At 47.4% G+C, this 15,366-nt stretch overlaps 1 protein-coding gene across 1 annotated transcript in view; it reads right to left on the bottom strand.

Annotated features, from left to right (window-relative positions):
- nfasca (neurofascin homolog (chicken) a) overlaps positions 1-15,366 on the bottom strand; it is a 113,743-nt gene that overhangs the window by 77,166 nt on the left and 21,211 nt on the right. Inside the window, exon 7 of the mRNA XM_068007659.1 lies at positions 13,853-14,023. Within this exon, the coding sequence (XP_067863760.1) occupies positions 13,853-14,023 (171 nt within the window). The remainder of the gene's footprint in view (positions 1-13,852; positions 14,024-15,366) is intronic.

Here is a 15,366-nt window from a genome sequence, read left to right as displayed (position 1 = left end):
GGATAGTGATGCTTGGGAGAGCAACCAGGCCATAAAGCATTTGTGGTATGAGTTAGATGGAGATAGAGCTTCTGCTCCCCCTACACTGTCCCAAAAATGTACCTTAACCCCAGCCCCAGAAGTCCAGCCCCACTGCGCCTTTTTTGTGCGTGATTTTTTTTTGCCGTGCTCATCGAGATAAGGGATGTTATTACAGGGCAATGGGACAATTTCCATATTGGCCGTTCGCTGTCAGTATCAAGCACTCCCAGATCAGATACAGGTATACTGGATGAAGAGTAAAGCTCCTTTTACTCTGCCCCAATTTAACATCAGCTTCTGAAGAGCACCCCTTAAATCCGTACATTTTCCCATTTCCCACACCAGCCATCCTGTGCCCTCTCAGACAACCAACTTAGGGCCAGCGACTGCTGAATTGGGGACCCATGCACTGGATCGAGAATGCCCAAACCCATCTCACATTGAACTTTGCAGCTGTCAGAGATAGGGTTGCCAACTCTAATTGGACGTTTCCTGGAGGTTTCACCACATGACCTCCGGCCACCAACTGCCCCGCCCCAGTCAAACAGCCATTTCTCCCCATCTCCAATATTTTTATCACCTACAAACGAAAGCGTTCGAAGAAAATGACAAAAAAACGCACCTTTGTTTTTAATGCCCCAATTATCTTTCTCTCGGGTTAATTCCTGGAGACTCCAGGACAATCCAGGGGGGGGGTTGGCAACCCTACAGACAGAAGGGATTTTCATCCCATGAGTCCGATCCTAGAGTTGAAAGGCCAAACGGATTCTGTTCCCAGTCCGACATTTGCATTTCCTACTTGAGGTAATCCTGTGGCCTCACAGAGTGTGATCACTGAACGGTGCAGAAAGTTCTGTGCTGTGGATTTATATCCACTGAGGTCAGACTGAATCAAACTCACTCCAATTAGAATCACCACAGAGAGACGAAACTTCATCTCATCAAATGGGATAAGGTTTGGACCCAGGTCCTAGAAATAAAAGCTCGATTTCCTAATGGGCCGTACAAACCCGTGTCATGAGTTCAAATCCTGCCACGGCAGCTCGGGGAATTTAAATTCAATTAATTAAATAAATAAATAAAAAAACTAGTATCAGTAATGATGGCCATGAAACTACCGGATTGTCGTAAAAACCCATCTGGTTCACTAACGTCCTTTAGGGAAGGAAACCTGCCGTCCTTACCCGGTCTGGCCTATATGTGACTCCAGACCCACAGCAATGTGGTTGATTCTTAATCGCCCTCTGAAATGGCCTAGCAAGCCACTCGGTTGTTCAAGAAGGCGGCTCACCGCCACCTTCTCAAGGGCAATTAGGGATGGGCAATAAATGCTGGCCTTGCCAGCGACGCCCAGGTCCCATGAACGAGTAAAAAAAACACTCCTCTGGGACGGCGGTGGGGGGGGAAATCACATTTTAGGTGGGGATTGTCTGCTTACCAATTACTTGGTTGGAAAATGAACGTGAGTTAATGATTTGAATCCGAGAGCGAGAGGGAAGCCAATCCCCGTTCTTTGAGTGCCTGTTTCCGCTGGCCAAAGCCTATGTACGACATCAGCAGAGGTCCTACTCTCAAGTGTGGACTTCCTCAGGGCTGCACAGTAATGTGACTTCTCCTAAAGGGCAAGGGGGCTCTTTCCTTTAAAATATACGTGGGAGATATTGCGTTGAAAATACTCCTGACACAGCACTGTCTTCCTTTAGGCAATTTAATCATACCTATAATTAGCTTTCACCTTCTCCCTCAGCGGATTTGCACTTGTCTCTGTGCGTCGGCTACAATTCCTTGGCTGCTGAATGTCTAAGGCCTTGCCAGCACCAGGATCGACTGTATAAATGTAGGTCAGTCCGTACTAAGGTTAGATTGAAATGATGCTCACTTTTGGAACCTGTGCCTTCACATTTTAAATGACGTTATGAGAAGTCCACAGGAGAGGAACACTAGGAACAGGAATAGGCCATTCAGCCCCTCGGGCCTGCTCTGCTATCCAATTAGATCATGGCTGATAAGCACCTCCACTCCCTTTTTCCCGCCTTTTCTCCATAATCTCTTACCAAAGATAAATCTATCGATCTCAGTCTTGAAAGATCCAACTGTCTCAGTGTCCACAACTTTTTGGGGGAAGAGTGTCAAATTTCTACTACCCTTTGCGTGAAAAAGTGCTTCCGGGTTTCACTCCTGAACGGCCTGGCTCTAATTTTAAGATCATGTCCTCATGTTCTCGATTCCCGCACCAGAGGAAATAGTTTCTTCGTATCTACCCTATCGAATCCTTTTAACATTTTAAACACTAATTTAATTTTTTTTTGCAAAACAGAATATTAACATTCAATCCGCATGCGTGTGTTTCCCCCTCAGGTACCTCAGCTTCCTTCTTTTTTCTTTTGTTTCCTGACTTCCCAGACTGAACAGGCTGGGGCTCTTTTCTCTACAAAAGAGAAGGCCGAGGGATGACCTGATAGAGGTCTTTAAAATTATGAAAGGTTTCGATGGGGTAGACGTAGAGAGGATCTTTCCACTTGTGGGAGGCGACCAGAACTAGGGGCCATGAACATAAGGAAGTCATTAACAAATCCAATAGGGAATTCAGGAGATACTTCTTTACCCAGAGAGTGGTTAGAATGTGGAATTCACTACCACAAGGAGTAGTTGAGGCGAATAGCATAGATACATTTAAGGGGAAGCTAAATAAACACATGATGGAGAAAGGAATAGAAGGATATGCTGATAAGGTGAAATGAAGTAGGGAGGGAGAAGGCTCATGTGGAGCATAAACGCCAGCACAGATCAGTTGGGCCGAATGGCCTGTTTCTGTGCTGCACATTCTATGTAATTCTGATCTGCGCCCACTCCTGCCTTTATCGCAGAGGCAGAATGTTGTGAATGTGGATTGTTCGCAGAAAGCTTTAGTGCCGCTGTGCAAATGGCTGGAGGATTCTGTGAGCTGGGAGTGATTCCTGCCCAGTGTGTTTTATGTAAGAAAGGGAGCACCTTTGCCAGCCAAGCAATTAGAAGAGGCGAGTTGAATCATCTCTCTGTGCTCTGCAATGGGTGTCCAACAACCCACTGATACAACAACCAAACCACCTGAAAAGTGGTCTGCCTTTCCATCGTGCCTAAGGAGCCCAGGACTTTTCTGACAGAGTCCTCAAAGCCTTCTCTCCTCCTCTCAAATCCTGGAGGCATTGAATTCTTGCTGAGATCCAGTTCCATGGGCACTGGTCATCCTTCAGGGTAGATGCTGAGAGGCTGTTTCCCCTGGCTGGAGAGTCTAGAACTAGGAGACAGTGTCAGGATAAGGGGTCGGCCATTTAGGACTGAGATGAGGAGAAATTTCTTCACTCAGAGGGTTGTGAATCTTTGGAATTCTCTACCCCAGAGGGCTGTGGATGCTGAGTCATTGAGTACATTCAAAACTGAGACCGATAGACTTTTGGACTCTAAGGGGATCAAGGGAAATGGGGGTTGGGCGGGGAATTGGAGTTGAGGGAGAACATCAGCCATGATCTGATTGAATAGCGGAGCAGGCTCGAGGGGCCGTATGGCCTACTCCTGCTCCTATTTCTTATGTTCCATAGCTTGCGTAAGTGGGCATTATTCACATGTGAGCATGACAATGTGTGTTGGCTGACTATTTGTTCATGTGAGTCAAGACAGCCCAGCCTGATTCTACTCTTGTCCAACATCCATATACATGTGTTTCAGGCAGGGGTTGCTGGATAGCGACCGTGAGCGGCCACTCCCACTGACTATTCCCCCCCCCCCCTCTAACCTGGGGATCAATTATGGCCCCCGTCCCGCTAAGGGATCAGCACAGACCTGGGATAGAACTGAGGACCTTCCGTTTCTGCACTGGATAAGCTCGACGAGCATTTGGGGAGAGGTCAGACTTTTTGCTCCTGGATTAGTAGCTCAGGCAGTCGAAGCTTATATTAAAGAGGGGGGAGAAAGATCATTTGGCAATAAAAATGAGCAGCACGTTGGGGTAAATTGTGTTGAAGGAGTAGACGTCAGGGTCAACGTGTCTGTCGATGTTATTGCACCGAATGTCTCTCGTAAGGCGGCAGCAACGTAAAAACAGTGCATGATTTATGCAGTAATCGTTAACACAAGACAAGGTTAGTACTTGGGAGAAAGCTTCCTACAGCAATTGCGCCTCACAGTAAATCCATATCTTCACCACTTCATAAGTTTTTGTGTCTGGATGCAGCTCTCTCTGTTAGGATTACCGTATTTGATGGAAAATAACAAAGGCTCCCACTTCACTCGTGTGCATTCACCTGCGAGATTGGGACCCTTCACTGAAGTGTCATGCAGTACCTCATCTACAAACATATCTGCTGGGTTTGGTGGAGTGTTTGCCTTGGAACCAGATGATTGTGGCTGTAGGCCTCTACGCTGCCAGGCACTTAAACTTGCCTTCTACGGTTCCCATCTGCTCGTGGCTGGATGGACCAATGTTGAGATACACTAGTCTCTGACAAGTCTGCTCACTCCACTGCAAGTATTGTGCTAGTCACAAGAACAGCAAGGGTAATAGGCCTTAAGCTAATTTGTGACCCAATTTGGCCTAGGCCAGGCTAATTTGAGTCTAGCTGAGCTCCGTCTAATCAGCCGTACCTCAATGAGTTATCAGTCATTGCAAACCTGCTTTGGGTGAGCTGGGCCTCATGGCCCAGCTCACCCAAAGCAGGTTTGCAATGACTGATAACTCATCCTGGGAGGTAGAGGAGGAAAATTGGGCATTTTACTTTGGAAAAAAAAAGTTTACTAAGACAAAAAAACAACTGATCCAATGACGCCCAATTAGACCATGAAAGGCATTGGAATAGCAACAGGCTACTTCAGCCCGCATTGCAATCGATCAAAGACTCCACGTGCATTCAAAACCGAGCGAGAAAAATATGAAGAAGTATGAGTTTCATCAGCAGTACATCACCCCTGTGCTCGCTGACCTACAATGGCTCCCGGTCCCCGAATGCCTCCATTTTAAAATTCTCATCCGCGTGTTCAAATCCCTCCATGGCCTCGCCCCCCCCCCCAATCTCTGTAACCTCCTCCAGCCCTACAACCCTCCGAGATCTCTGTGCTCCTCCAATTCTGGCCTCTTGCGCATCCCTGACTTTGTTCGCTGCACCACTGGCGGCCGTGCCTTCAGCCGCCTAGGCCCTAAGCTCTGGAATTCCCTCCCTAAACCTCTCCGCCTCTCTCCTCTCCTTTAAGACGCTTCCTCAAAACCTATCTCTCTGCCTGAGCTTTTAGCCACCTGTCCTAATATCTCTTTCTTTGGCTCGGCGTCAATTTATTTTGTGTGATAACGCTCCTGTGAAGCGCCTTGCTACGTTTTATACGCTATGAAAATGCAAGTTGTAGAATTTTAGACAGTGTCTATATTACTCTTCACGTCCAGTCTGTTTGTGCTCCATCAGGTCCACAAGCAAGAAGCTACTTTAATGTACCTAGAAGCTGAAATGACAAGAAGGAAATCTGACTGGTTCAGAGACCCAGAATTCCATGCAGCATTGACGTCCTTTCCCAATTGGAGATTCACAGTGCCATTTTGTTGGGCATTGATGTTCAATCTAAAACTATCTGGTTGGTCGAGATCAAAAAGAATCATCCCTCTCCCATCAATTTTAGTTCTCTATTGGCTTTAGCCGCCTTTCCCCTCGTTACACCCTCTCGCACAGATGACAGCATCAGGGTTGCCAACCCTCCAGGATTGTCCTGGAGCCTCCAGGAATTGAAGATTGATCTCCTGTTCACTGCCGCCAGCAAAACCCGGGAGAAAAATCGTAGTGGAATTGTTTTTAAAAAAATTTTCTTTGAACATTTTTTGTTTATTGGCTGTAAACGTATTGCGGGTGGGGAAAAAAAGGCTGTTTGACTGGGTGGGGCAGTTGGTGGAAGGCCATGTGATGAAACCTCCAGGATTACGTCCAACTAGAGTTGGCAAGCCTAGACAGCATAGGTGGGCACCCTGCTCTCTTGTCGCTGCAAGAACGGTTCTGTGATTGCCTGCTGACTAATGGGTCTAGGAGGCTTTGATTATGAATCCCTCCTCTTGGAGACCAACATAACAAAGCATGCTTGCTACATGGGAACTCCAAGGGGTGATCTAATTGAGGTGTTTCAGATGTTAAAGGATAGGGTAGATAGAGAGAAACTATTTCCTCTGGTGGGAGAGTCCAGAACAAGGGGGCATAACCTTAAAATTAGAGCTAGGCCGTTCAGGAGTGATGTCAGGAAACACTTCTTCACACAAAGGGGAGTGGAAATCTGGAACTCTCTCCCCCCAAAAGGCTGTTGAGGCTGGGGGTCAATTGAAAATTTCAAAACTGAAATTGATAGATTTTTATTAGGCAAGAGTATTAAGGGATTCTGACCAAGGCTGGTTGGTGGAGTCAGGATACAGATCAGCCATAATCTAATTGAATGGCAGAACAGGCTCAAGGGGCTGAATGGCCTCCTCCCGTTCCCACATCTAATGGCTCCACGATGCAGGGCATTAGTAAAATTAACGTGCTGCATCACCGGGCTGCCATGACTCGTAGAATATTTGGTGGGAGGGAGTTATCTCTACCTTCTGCCAATTTTCTTCCTCTCGAGAATGCACTGGGCTCCTTGCTGGTGTACAGCTCCATGGGCACTGGGCACCCTGTGGTACCCTGCCCAAGAAACCATTCTTCATGTGTGAAACCTGGACAGTGAAAGCCGGGAGGCTATTTAACTGTGGAGGCATCGCGGCCGAGTCTGATCCTGATAATTACGCAGACGCACTTTTCGGCGATGGTGACTGAATTGTGATCAGAAGCAGGATTCCTGGCCGATTGTCCCCCCCCCCCCATTAACCCTGAGACACTGAGGTCAGTTGTCCTAGCTTACCGCTGACTCAGCTGAGTTCAGCTCACTCGGTACAGACCTGCAACTTTCCACATTTAAACAAGCCAGCCATCCGGGGAACAATGGCTTGTATTTTTAACCGACTAATGTCGTGTGAATCAATGAAACCCGAATTTGAGAGTGGTCCTACTCCTGTTGCTATGGTCACACGTTGCCCTGCTGTGACCTCTCTTTACCTGTGAGTTCAAATCCCACCACGGCAAGTTGTGAAACTGAATTATGGTAATTTGTGGGTTGGCACAATGAAGGGATCTGCCACCCATTACCCAGTGAGGCCTGTATGTAACTCCAGTCCCACACTATGTCGTTGACTCTAAATGCTCTCAAGGCAGCTAGGGACGGGCAGTAAATACTGCTTTACCAGTGTCGCCCACATCCCAAGAACGGAATAAATATAACCACATTCCCCTAAAGCGTTGAGTTCAAAATCCTTGTCCTAGTCCAGAAATCTCTTCATGGCCTTGCACCTCTCACCCAATGTGCCCGCATGCACCCTCTGCTCTTCCGACTCTGCCTTTCCTTTCAGGCACTCATCCCCTCAGTAGCAGGGCCTTCAGCCGCCCTGGCCCCACAATCTGGAATGCTCTCCTTAAACCTTAGCACCTCATTGCCTCTCCTCCCTCTTTCAAAAAACCCCTCAAAATCTACTTCTTTGGCCGTGCCTTTGGTCACTTTCCTTAACTCTATTCCTTATGACTCTTCTGTGAAGCATTGGGGGACATCGCGCTGCGTTACATTGCTGGATGAAAACAAGTTGTGGTTGGCTGAAAGTTGGAATCATTTCAGTCAGACTAGCACAAGGCTAATTCCACGAGCCTTCTGGCGTTTATGGTTCACTTCCATTTATGCATCGGAAGAGGTTAGAGGACTGCGGACTTAAGAACATAAGAAATAGGAGCAGGAGTAGGCCAATCGGCCCCTCGAGCCTGCTCCGCCATTCAATAAGATCATGGCTGATCTGCTCCTAACCTCAAATCTAAATTCATGTCCAATTTCCTGCCCGCTCCCCGTAACCCCTAATTCCCTTTACTTCTCGGAAACTGTCGATTTCTGTTTTAAATTTATTTAATGATGTAGCTTCCACAGCTTCCTGGGGCAGCAAATTCCACAGACCTACTACCCTCTGAGTGAAGAAGTTTCTCCTCATCTCAGTTTTGAAAGAGCAGCCCCTTATTCTAAGATTATGCCCCCTAGTTCTAGTTTCACCCATCCTTGGGAACATCCTTACCGCATCCACCCGATCAAGCCCCTTCACAATCTTATATGTTTCAATAAGATCGCCTCTCATTCTTCTGAACTCCAATGAGTAGAGTCCCAATCTACTCAACCTCTCCTCATACGTCCGCCCCCTCATCCCCGGGATTAGCCGAGTGAACCTTCTTTGTACTGCCTCGAGAGCAATACTCTGGTGCCACTTATTTTCCATCAAATACTGCTCTCAGGTTTCGCTTCAGTCTGGGACATTAGGTTAAGACACATGTAAGTTGAGTAAGGGATTAGAGGGTTAAAACACAAAGTTCTCTAGAAGGTGCCGTAACTCACCACCAGACAATTCAGTTTCATTCAGAATAGTTGGCACTGATTCATAATTGGTATCCACTGCAACAAATAAAACACCATGAGCGTGCGCAACTGGGCAGGAGAATCGTGGAAACGGGGAGCTGGGGGAGAGAATGTGGAAGAGAGAGCACAAAGACAAGAGTGTACACGGGAGGTGTGGGCACGGAGGCTGTACAAAGGGGGGCAAAGGGGGCGTGGGAGAGTAGATGGAAGAAGGGGTACACAGAAGAGCAGCGGGAAGCAGGGGTACAGAAGATACAAGGAGCAGCTGGGACTGCGGAGGACCGTGCAGGGAAGGGGGGGATGGGGGAATAGAGTGTACAAGCAGATTGGACACAGAAAAGTAATCAAGGAGAGTGGGGAGGTAAGGGACGGGGAAGATATCAAAAAAAAAAGAATGAAACACACATTGGGAAAAGCGTCTGTCCAGTGATACATTACTGATCAGTGAGCTAAATATCTAAAATATCAAAACACACATCATATTAAAACAAAACAGGTTAGCAGCAATATTTCAGTGTGATTAAAACTGAATTAAAAACTTAAAACAGCAGCGTGACTGAGCAAGGCAGCTTTATGACAAAGAACTCGGGGAGAGAATGGTGGCACACCCCAAATCGTTCAGAGAGGAGGGGAGGCGTGGGGGGAGATTGTGGGAGGAGTCCTTTGTCTTCAAAATGGTTGGAGGGTAAACTGAGGCATCATGGGAGGAAACTTGAAGAAAGCACCTCCACTAAATTGGAAACTTCACTAATTCGACAAGCAATGTTCCACTGGGGTCAAGGCTTCTACTCATTCTAGATAAAATTAAGTCTCAATCTAAACAAAAATCACCCCCAAAATTATTATAAGGGTACATAATAGAACTTGGACCTTTAAATTGCGCAGTTGGCTCTGAATGAAGTCGGGTGGTGGACAATAACGTCTTGAGCATCAGCAGTGGGCTAATTGCAAATGGGATGGGTGGTTTTGGATCTTTATATTTAAATATTGTCGCCAGGAATTTCCCCGGGAAGGGTGGGGGTGGGCGGGGGAGACGTCTCCCGATCGGCGGCCGTAACTTTGGAGGACGATCGGCGCAAATCTGGTTTACGCGTTTATCCGGAGCTTCCGCCGACCTTGTGCCAAAGTTACGGTGGGCGATCGGGAGAATCTCTGCGGAAATTCCTGGCAGCTGTGTTTGGATCACGAGCTCTGTAAAACGAAAAGGAACATTGGATCACTGCAATTCTCAACAACTGAAGTGAATGGACGGGGTTGTGTCTGTTGGAATCCTAGACAACAGAACTGAATAGGTCGCACACAAATGGGCAACAAAGAGTCCAATCATCAAACGACAACTCACTTTTGTCTTTTAAAGTACTTACTGTGATTGAGATATTTAAACCCTTTGTACAGTTTCAGTGCATCTCCTGAAAATTTATTTCAAGTGATTCCAAGATGGAGCTCTAACCTGGATCCCCTCAAAAAAAATTCAGCTTTGATCCCTGGGTTCCTGTGTAAACAACCAGTGCCAGGGGTACATTGCCAACTATTGACTATGAATGGGAGAAATGTTGCTCAGAATCTCAAGCAAGAAAGCCTCATTTTGTTCTATACCTATCTAGTCTTCTTCGACAGCACCTACCAAACCCACGACCTCTACCACCTAGAAGGACAAGAGCAGCAGGCACATGGGAACACCACCACCTGCACGTTCCCCTCCAAGTCACACACCATCCCGACTTGGATATATATCGCCGTTCCTTCATCGTCGTTGGGTCAAAATCCTGGAATTCCCTTCCTAACAGCACCGTGGGAGAACCTTCACCACACGGACTGCAGCGGTTCAAGAAGGCGGCTCACCACCACCTTCTCAAGGGCAATTAGGGATGGGCAATAAATGCCGGCCTCGCCAGCGACGCCCACATCCCATGAACGAATAAAAAAAAAAGTCCCATGAAACAGTGCCATCTAACCAATAATGTTACAACAGCAGGAACAGAGCTGGTGTTTGGGTCCGGCTATTAATGGCTGACTGGTCAGACCATGGGGGGATGTTGTTATCGGGTTCCCAAACCTGGGAACACAGCTTTGAGATGTTTCCCGCTACAGGGATTGAACAGCTAAAGATGATCTTACTGAAGAATCACTCAAAAGCAGGCAGGTTCTTTGTGGTGTTAACAAGTGAAGTCATCGGTGTTGGGAGTCGGCCAAGATGTGTGTTTCTGCCTCCTACCTCCTGCCCCTGAAATGTCCGCCCTCATGCTTGGGCTATGGCTCCATGGACTCAATCCCTTCTCCAGCACCTCCTGCCAAATAGCCAATTCTTTGAGTGTAAGCCTACCAGTTGGCTATGGTGGGCATCTTAACCAAAGCTGATACTGTCCTCGCCAAACTTTCCGGTAGGAGGTCACTAGATAGCAATCAGGAGCGGGAAACCCTGGGTGATTTCCCCCACTCCCCCTCCCCCCAATTCTCTAGCCTCGGGGATGCTGAGGTTAATAGTCAAAACCCAAACAACCGCCTCAGCTGAGATCAGACAGGCCGATGATAGAAGTTGTGACCTTCTTGATCTACAAGGCTCAGTCCCACACTGGGCAGTGCATTTAACGACTGTGAGGGGAGCGCGTTGGATTCCCGGTTTTTAAGCCTGGACATTATTGTTGAGGAGATTTGGCAGATGAAGGCTTCACATGATCATGTGACATTCTTTTGCCTACCATTTTAGCAAAGAAGATAACTCCTTTAAAATAAGCATTAGCATAGCGTACACAATAATTTTATATGAACATATTAAACATTCATCCGCTATTATCTCCATCATTGGTTGCTAGATTGTAATGTTTTAGAAACATAGAAAATAGGAGCAAGACTAGGCCATTCAGCTCTTCAGGCCTGCTCCGCCATTCAAAATGATCATGGCTGATCGTCTAACTCAGTACCCTGTTCCCACTTTTTCCCCATATCCCTTGATCCCTTTAGCATTAAGAAATATATCTATCTCCTTCTTGAATACATCTAATGACTTGGCCTCCACTACCTTCTGTGATAGAGAATTCCACAGGTTCACCACCCTCTGAGTGAAGAAATTTCTCCTCATCTCGGTTCTAAATGGCATACCCCGTATCCTGATACTGTGACCCCTGGTTCTGGACTCCCCAGCCATCGGGAACATCCTCCCTGCATCTAGTCCTGTTAGAATTTTATATGTTTCGATGAGATCACCTCTCATTCTTCTAAACTCTAGTGAATACAGGCCTAGTCGACCCAATCTCTCCTCATACGTCAGTCCTGCCATCCCAGGATTCAGTCTGGTAAACCTTCGTTGCACTCCCTCCATGGCAAGGACATCCTTCCTCAGATAAGGAGACCAAAACTGCACACAATACTCCAGATGTGGTCTCACCAAGGCCCTGTACAACTGCAGTAAGGCATCCCTGTTCCTGTACTCAAATCCTCTTGCAATGAACGCCAACATACCATTCGCCTTCCTAACTGCTTGCTGCACCCGAATGCTCACTTTCAGCGACTGGTGTACAAGGACACCCAGGTCTCGTTTTGCAGCATGTTCTAAAGCCAGAGGCCTGGAAATTGGTTCAGGCCGGCCTTCCGGGAACGATCCCTGTGGCGGAACCCAAGATGCACCCGATATTGGGCTTCAGGCCTCATTTACACGAGAACAGCGAGCAGCAGACGCCTGCTGGGCGTCCCCAGGCAGCTCGACGGCGAAGAGGATTGCAATTTTGGGCCATTGTGTCGCTGGCAGTGGCCCTCAGGCAGGTCCTGAGAGGAGGCGGTGGGGGGGGGGGTGCGGGTGATCCGGTGAGGGAGGGAGGGGAGCAGCAATCGGGAGAGGGAGGGGGAGCAATCGGGAAGGGCCGAGCGGGAGCCGGCAATGGTCTTTGGAGCTGCGGTGAGCACTCCTGCACCCCCCAACTCCACATCCAGGTAAGTAAATTTTACAAAACTTACCTTTCTGGTGGCGGCAGGTAGCAGTCCCTTTAAGGACCGTCAATTAGGCCGCATGAAGGCCACATTTTCCTGAACGCAGCTGGTAACGGGGGCCTCAAACAGGCATTAGGCCCCTTTACTTGCACACACACAGGGCCTAATGCCTGGTCCTGGATGCCTCTTTTGATGTCTACTCCAACATGGCAGGTGGTGCACTTCTGGTTCAGAATGCCACCCGCCATATTGGACCCTTTCGCGCCCCTGTAAAACGGGAACAGCGTCATCGAATTTCCAGGCCGTAGACTCTACCTGTATGGGTGGCTTTAAGTGGTTGGAGTACGGTGACAGATTGAGGCTCTCAATTCTCCGCCCCATGCGCCCACTGTGGGAGTGCAGCATGGCAGAATCACCCCGATAAAGACTGTTGTGCACACCTCTGGGCAGCACCCTGGAGGAAGCAATTTGCACGAATAAAACACGTGCAATTCTAGGATGAATGGAAAACCTAAGTTTGTCGGGATCTTTGCCCAGTTGGTGATATTCAGCACTATCCCTTCTGGGAGCTCCTGGCTGCCTAGACCCTGTACCACACAGAATCGATGGGCATGTGCTCCTTGGCGTCAAATTCTGCAGGGCCCACTTGTACTGATGGCAGGACAAGTTGAGAAATGTTAAAAAAAATGCACATGGGATCCTGGGCTTTATTAATAGAGGCATAGAGTACAAAAGCAAGTAAGTTATGCTAAAACAATGTTTGGGCCCCAGCTGGAGTATTGTGTACAATTCTGGACACCACACTTTAGGAAAGATGTCAAGGCCTTAGAGAGGGTGCAGAGGAGATTTACTAGCACGGTGCCAGGAATGAGGGATTTCAGTTATGTGGAGAGACTGGAGAAACTGGGGTTGTTCTCCTTGAAGTAGCGAAGGTTAAGAGGAGATTTGATAGCAGTGTTCAAAATCATGAACGGTTTTGATAGAGTAAATAAGGAAAGACTGTTTCCAGTGGCAGAAGTGTTGGTAACCAGAGGACACAGATTTAAGGTGATCGGCAAAAGAATCAGGGGCGACATGAGGAAGCATTTTTTTTACGCAGCGAGTTGTTATAATCTGGAATGCGCTGCCTGAAAGGACGGTGGAAGCAGATTTAATAGTAACTTTCAAGAGGGAATTGGATAAATACTTGAAGGGAAAAAATTTGCAGGGCCATGGGGAAAGAGCAGGGGAATGGGACTAATTGGATAGATCTACCGAAGAGCTAGCACAGGCACGATGGGCCGAATGGCCTCCTTCTGTGCTGTATCCTACCATGATACTGATCCCTTGACAGTGCGTCAAATCCATCAAAAAACGTTGATCAAAAACCCTCTGCCTGTCGGCGCACAGTAAATACAAACAGGGAGTGAAAACCGTTGGAGGAGGATTTAGCAATACTTACTGGTGAGTACTTTGATGGTAATGGGGTTTTTCTGTTGGATGGTCTGAGTGAAGAGGAAGCGGGCGTTACAGATGTAATCGAAGCGAGCGTCACTGCGCAGCACGTTGGAAAAGTAGAGGTCCCCGTTCAGGCCCTGAGACACACGCTTATCCTGAGGGATCGACTCCATGACTAAAAACAGACAGATATCACTCGGCTCAATCAATCTCAGTGGCCACCTCTGTCACCAGAGCCCCAATCCCCTCAGTACAGCAGCTTCGAAACCTTTTTGCACTTAGCTCTAAGAAAAATACCTCATACCTTCAAGCTTTATGCATCTACATTGCTTTATGTTCATTTTTGCCAGCCAATTATTTTTAACTTTTTTAATTTTTCTGAATTATGGCTGACTTCTCCATAGGAAACTCTTATGAATAAAGCTACCGCCTTGTCCGCTCTCCTCCCTCAAAGCTCCACAGATTATTACTGTACGGAGTCGCTTTTATGTTTAGTGATCCGAAACGCTCTCTGATATACTCTGCACCCTTCACTGCGCTCTCCACTGGACTCTTGTCCATTGCTGAAATGTTCCAGTATGCATTGTGTGCCCCTCGAAATGCATTATTTCCCCAGTGTATTCTATGCTTTCTCTCAAATCTTTTTCGCACTTCATCAAATGCTTCCCACTACAACCAGTGCCCCTCACCATAGCTCTGCCCGACATATTCTGTGCCCCTCACCATTGTACCACATCTTGTCTACTTGTTATACATGCCATTATGTAAGTCGCACCCTGGCACATGTTTTTATGCCCTCTGAATTTATGGGGCCGCTTATGTACTTTACTTTTCCCTATTTTCCTCACTTTTCTCCCCTGCTTTTCTGAAGAATGCTGACTCATGTTGATGTACAGTTACACCACAGAGGGAGGGAGAGAGAGGTAAAGAGGGAGAGATAGAGAGAGAAGAGAAAGAGTGGAAGAGAAAGGGAGAAAAAGAGAGAAAAGGAGAGGGAGGCAGAAGAGAAAAGGGAGAAAAAGAGAGAGAAAAGGAGAGGGAGGCAGAAGAGAAAAGGGAGAAAAAAAAAAGAGAAAAGAGAGAGTGAGGTGAAGAGAGGGAGAGAAAGAGTGTGAGAAACAGAGGGAGAAAAAGAGAAAGAAGTGAAAAAGAGGCAGTAAGAGTTAGAGTGGGAGAGCAACAGAGGGAGAGTGAGGGATAACGAGAGGGAGCAAAAGGGAAGGGGAGAGAGGGTGAGAGAGGAGATTAAGATGTGAGAGAGAGAGGAGGGTGCGGCAGTCAAAGATGTAGAGAACACAGAAAAGAAAGGGAGTGTAACTGATGTTTGCCAATAGCGCAAAATGTGCCCGTAGCAAATCAGCAGCACGGTTTACAATTAAGTCAACGCAAAAGAAAATTGAACGCAGTGTAGAACGGGCTGGCGATTTGCTACGAGCTCGTTTCGTGCTGCTTGTGAGGAACAAAGAGAGAAAAAAGGAAATAAGAAAGAGAGAGAGAGAGATGAAGAAAGTTGGCTTG

Source organism: Heptranchias perlo, chromosome 27, assembly GCF_035084215.1.
Source record: "Heptranchias perlo isolate sHepPer1 chromosome 27, sHepPer1.hap1, whole genome shotgun sequence".
NCBI classification, from domain to species: domain Eukaryota; kingdom Metazoa; phylum Chordata; class Chondrichthyes; order Hexanchiformes; family Hexanchidae; genus Heptranchias; species Heptranchias perlo.
Note: the sequence above shows the minus strand (reverse complement) of the source record. Positions and strands in the feature narration are given on the sequence as shown.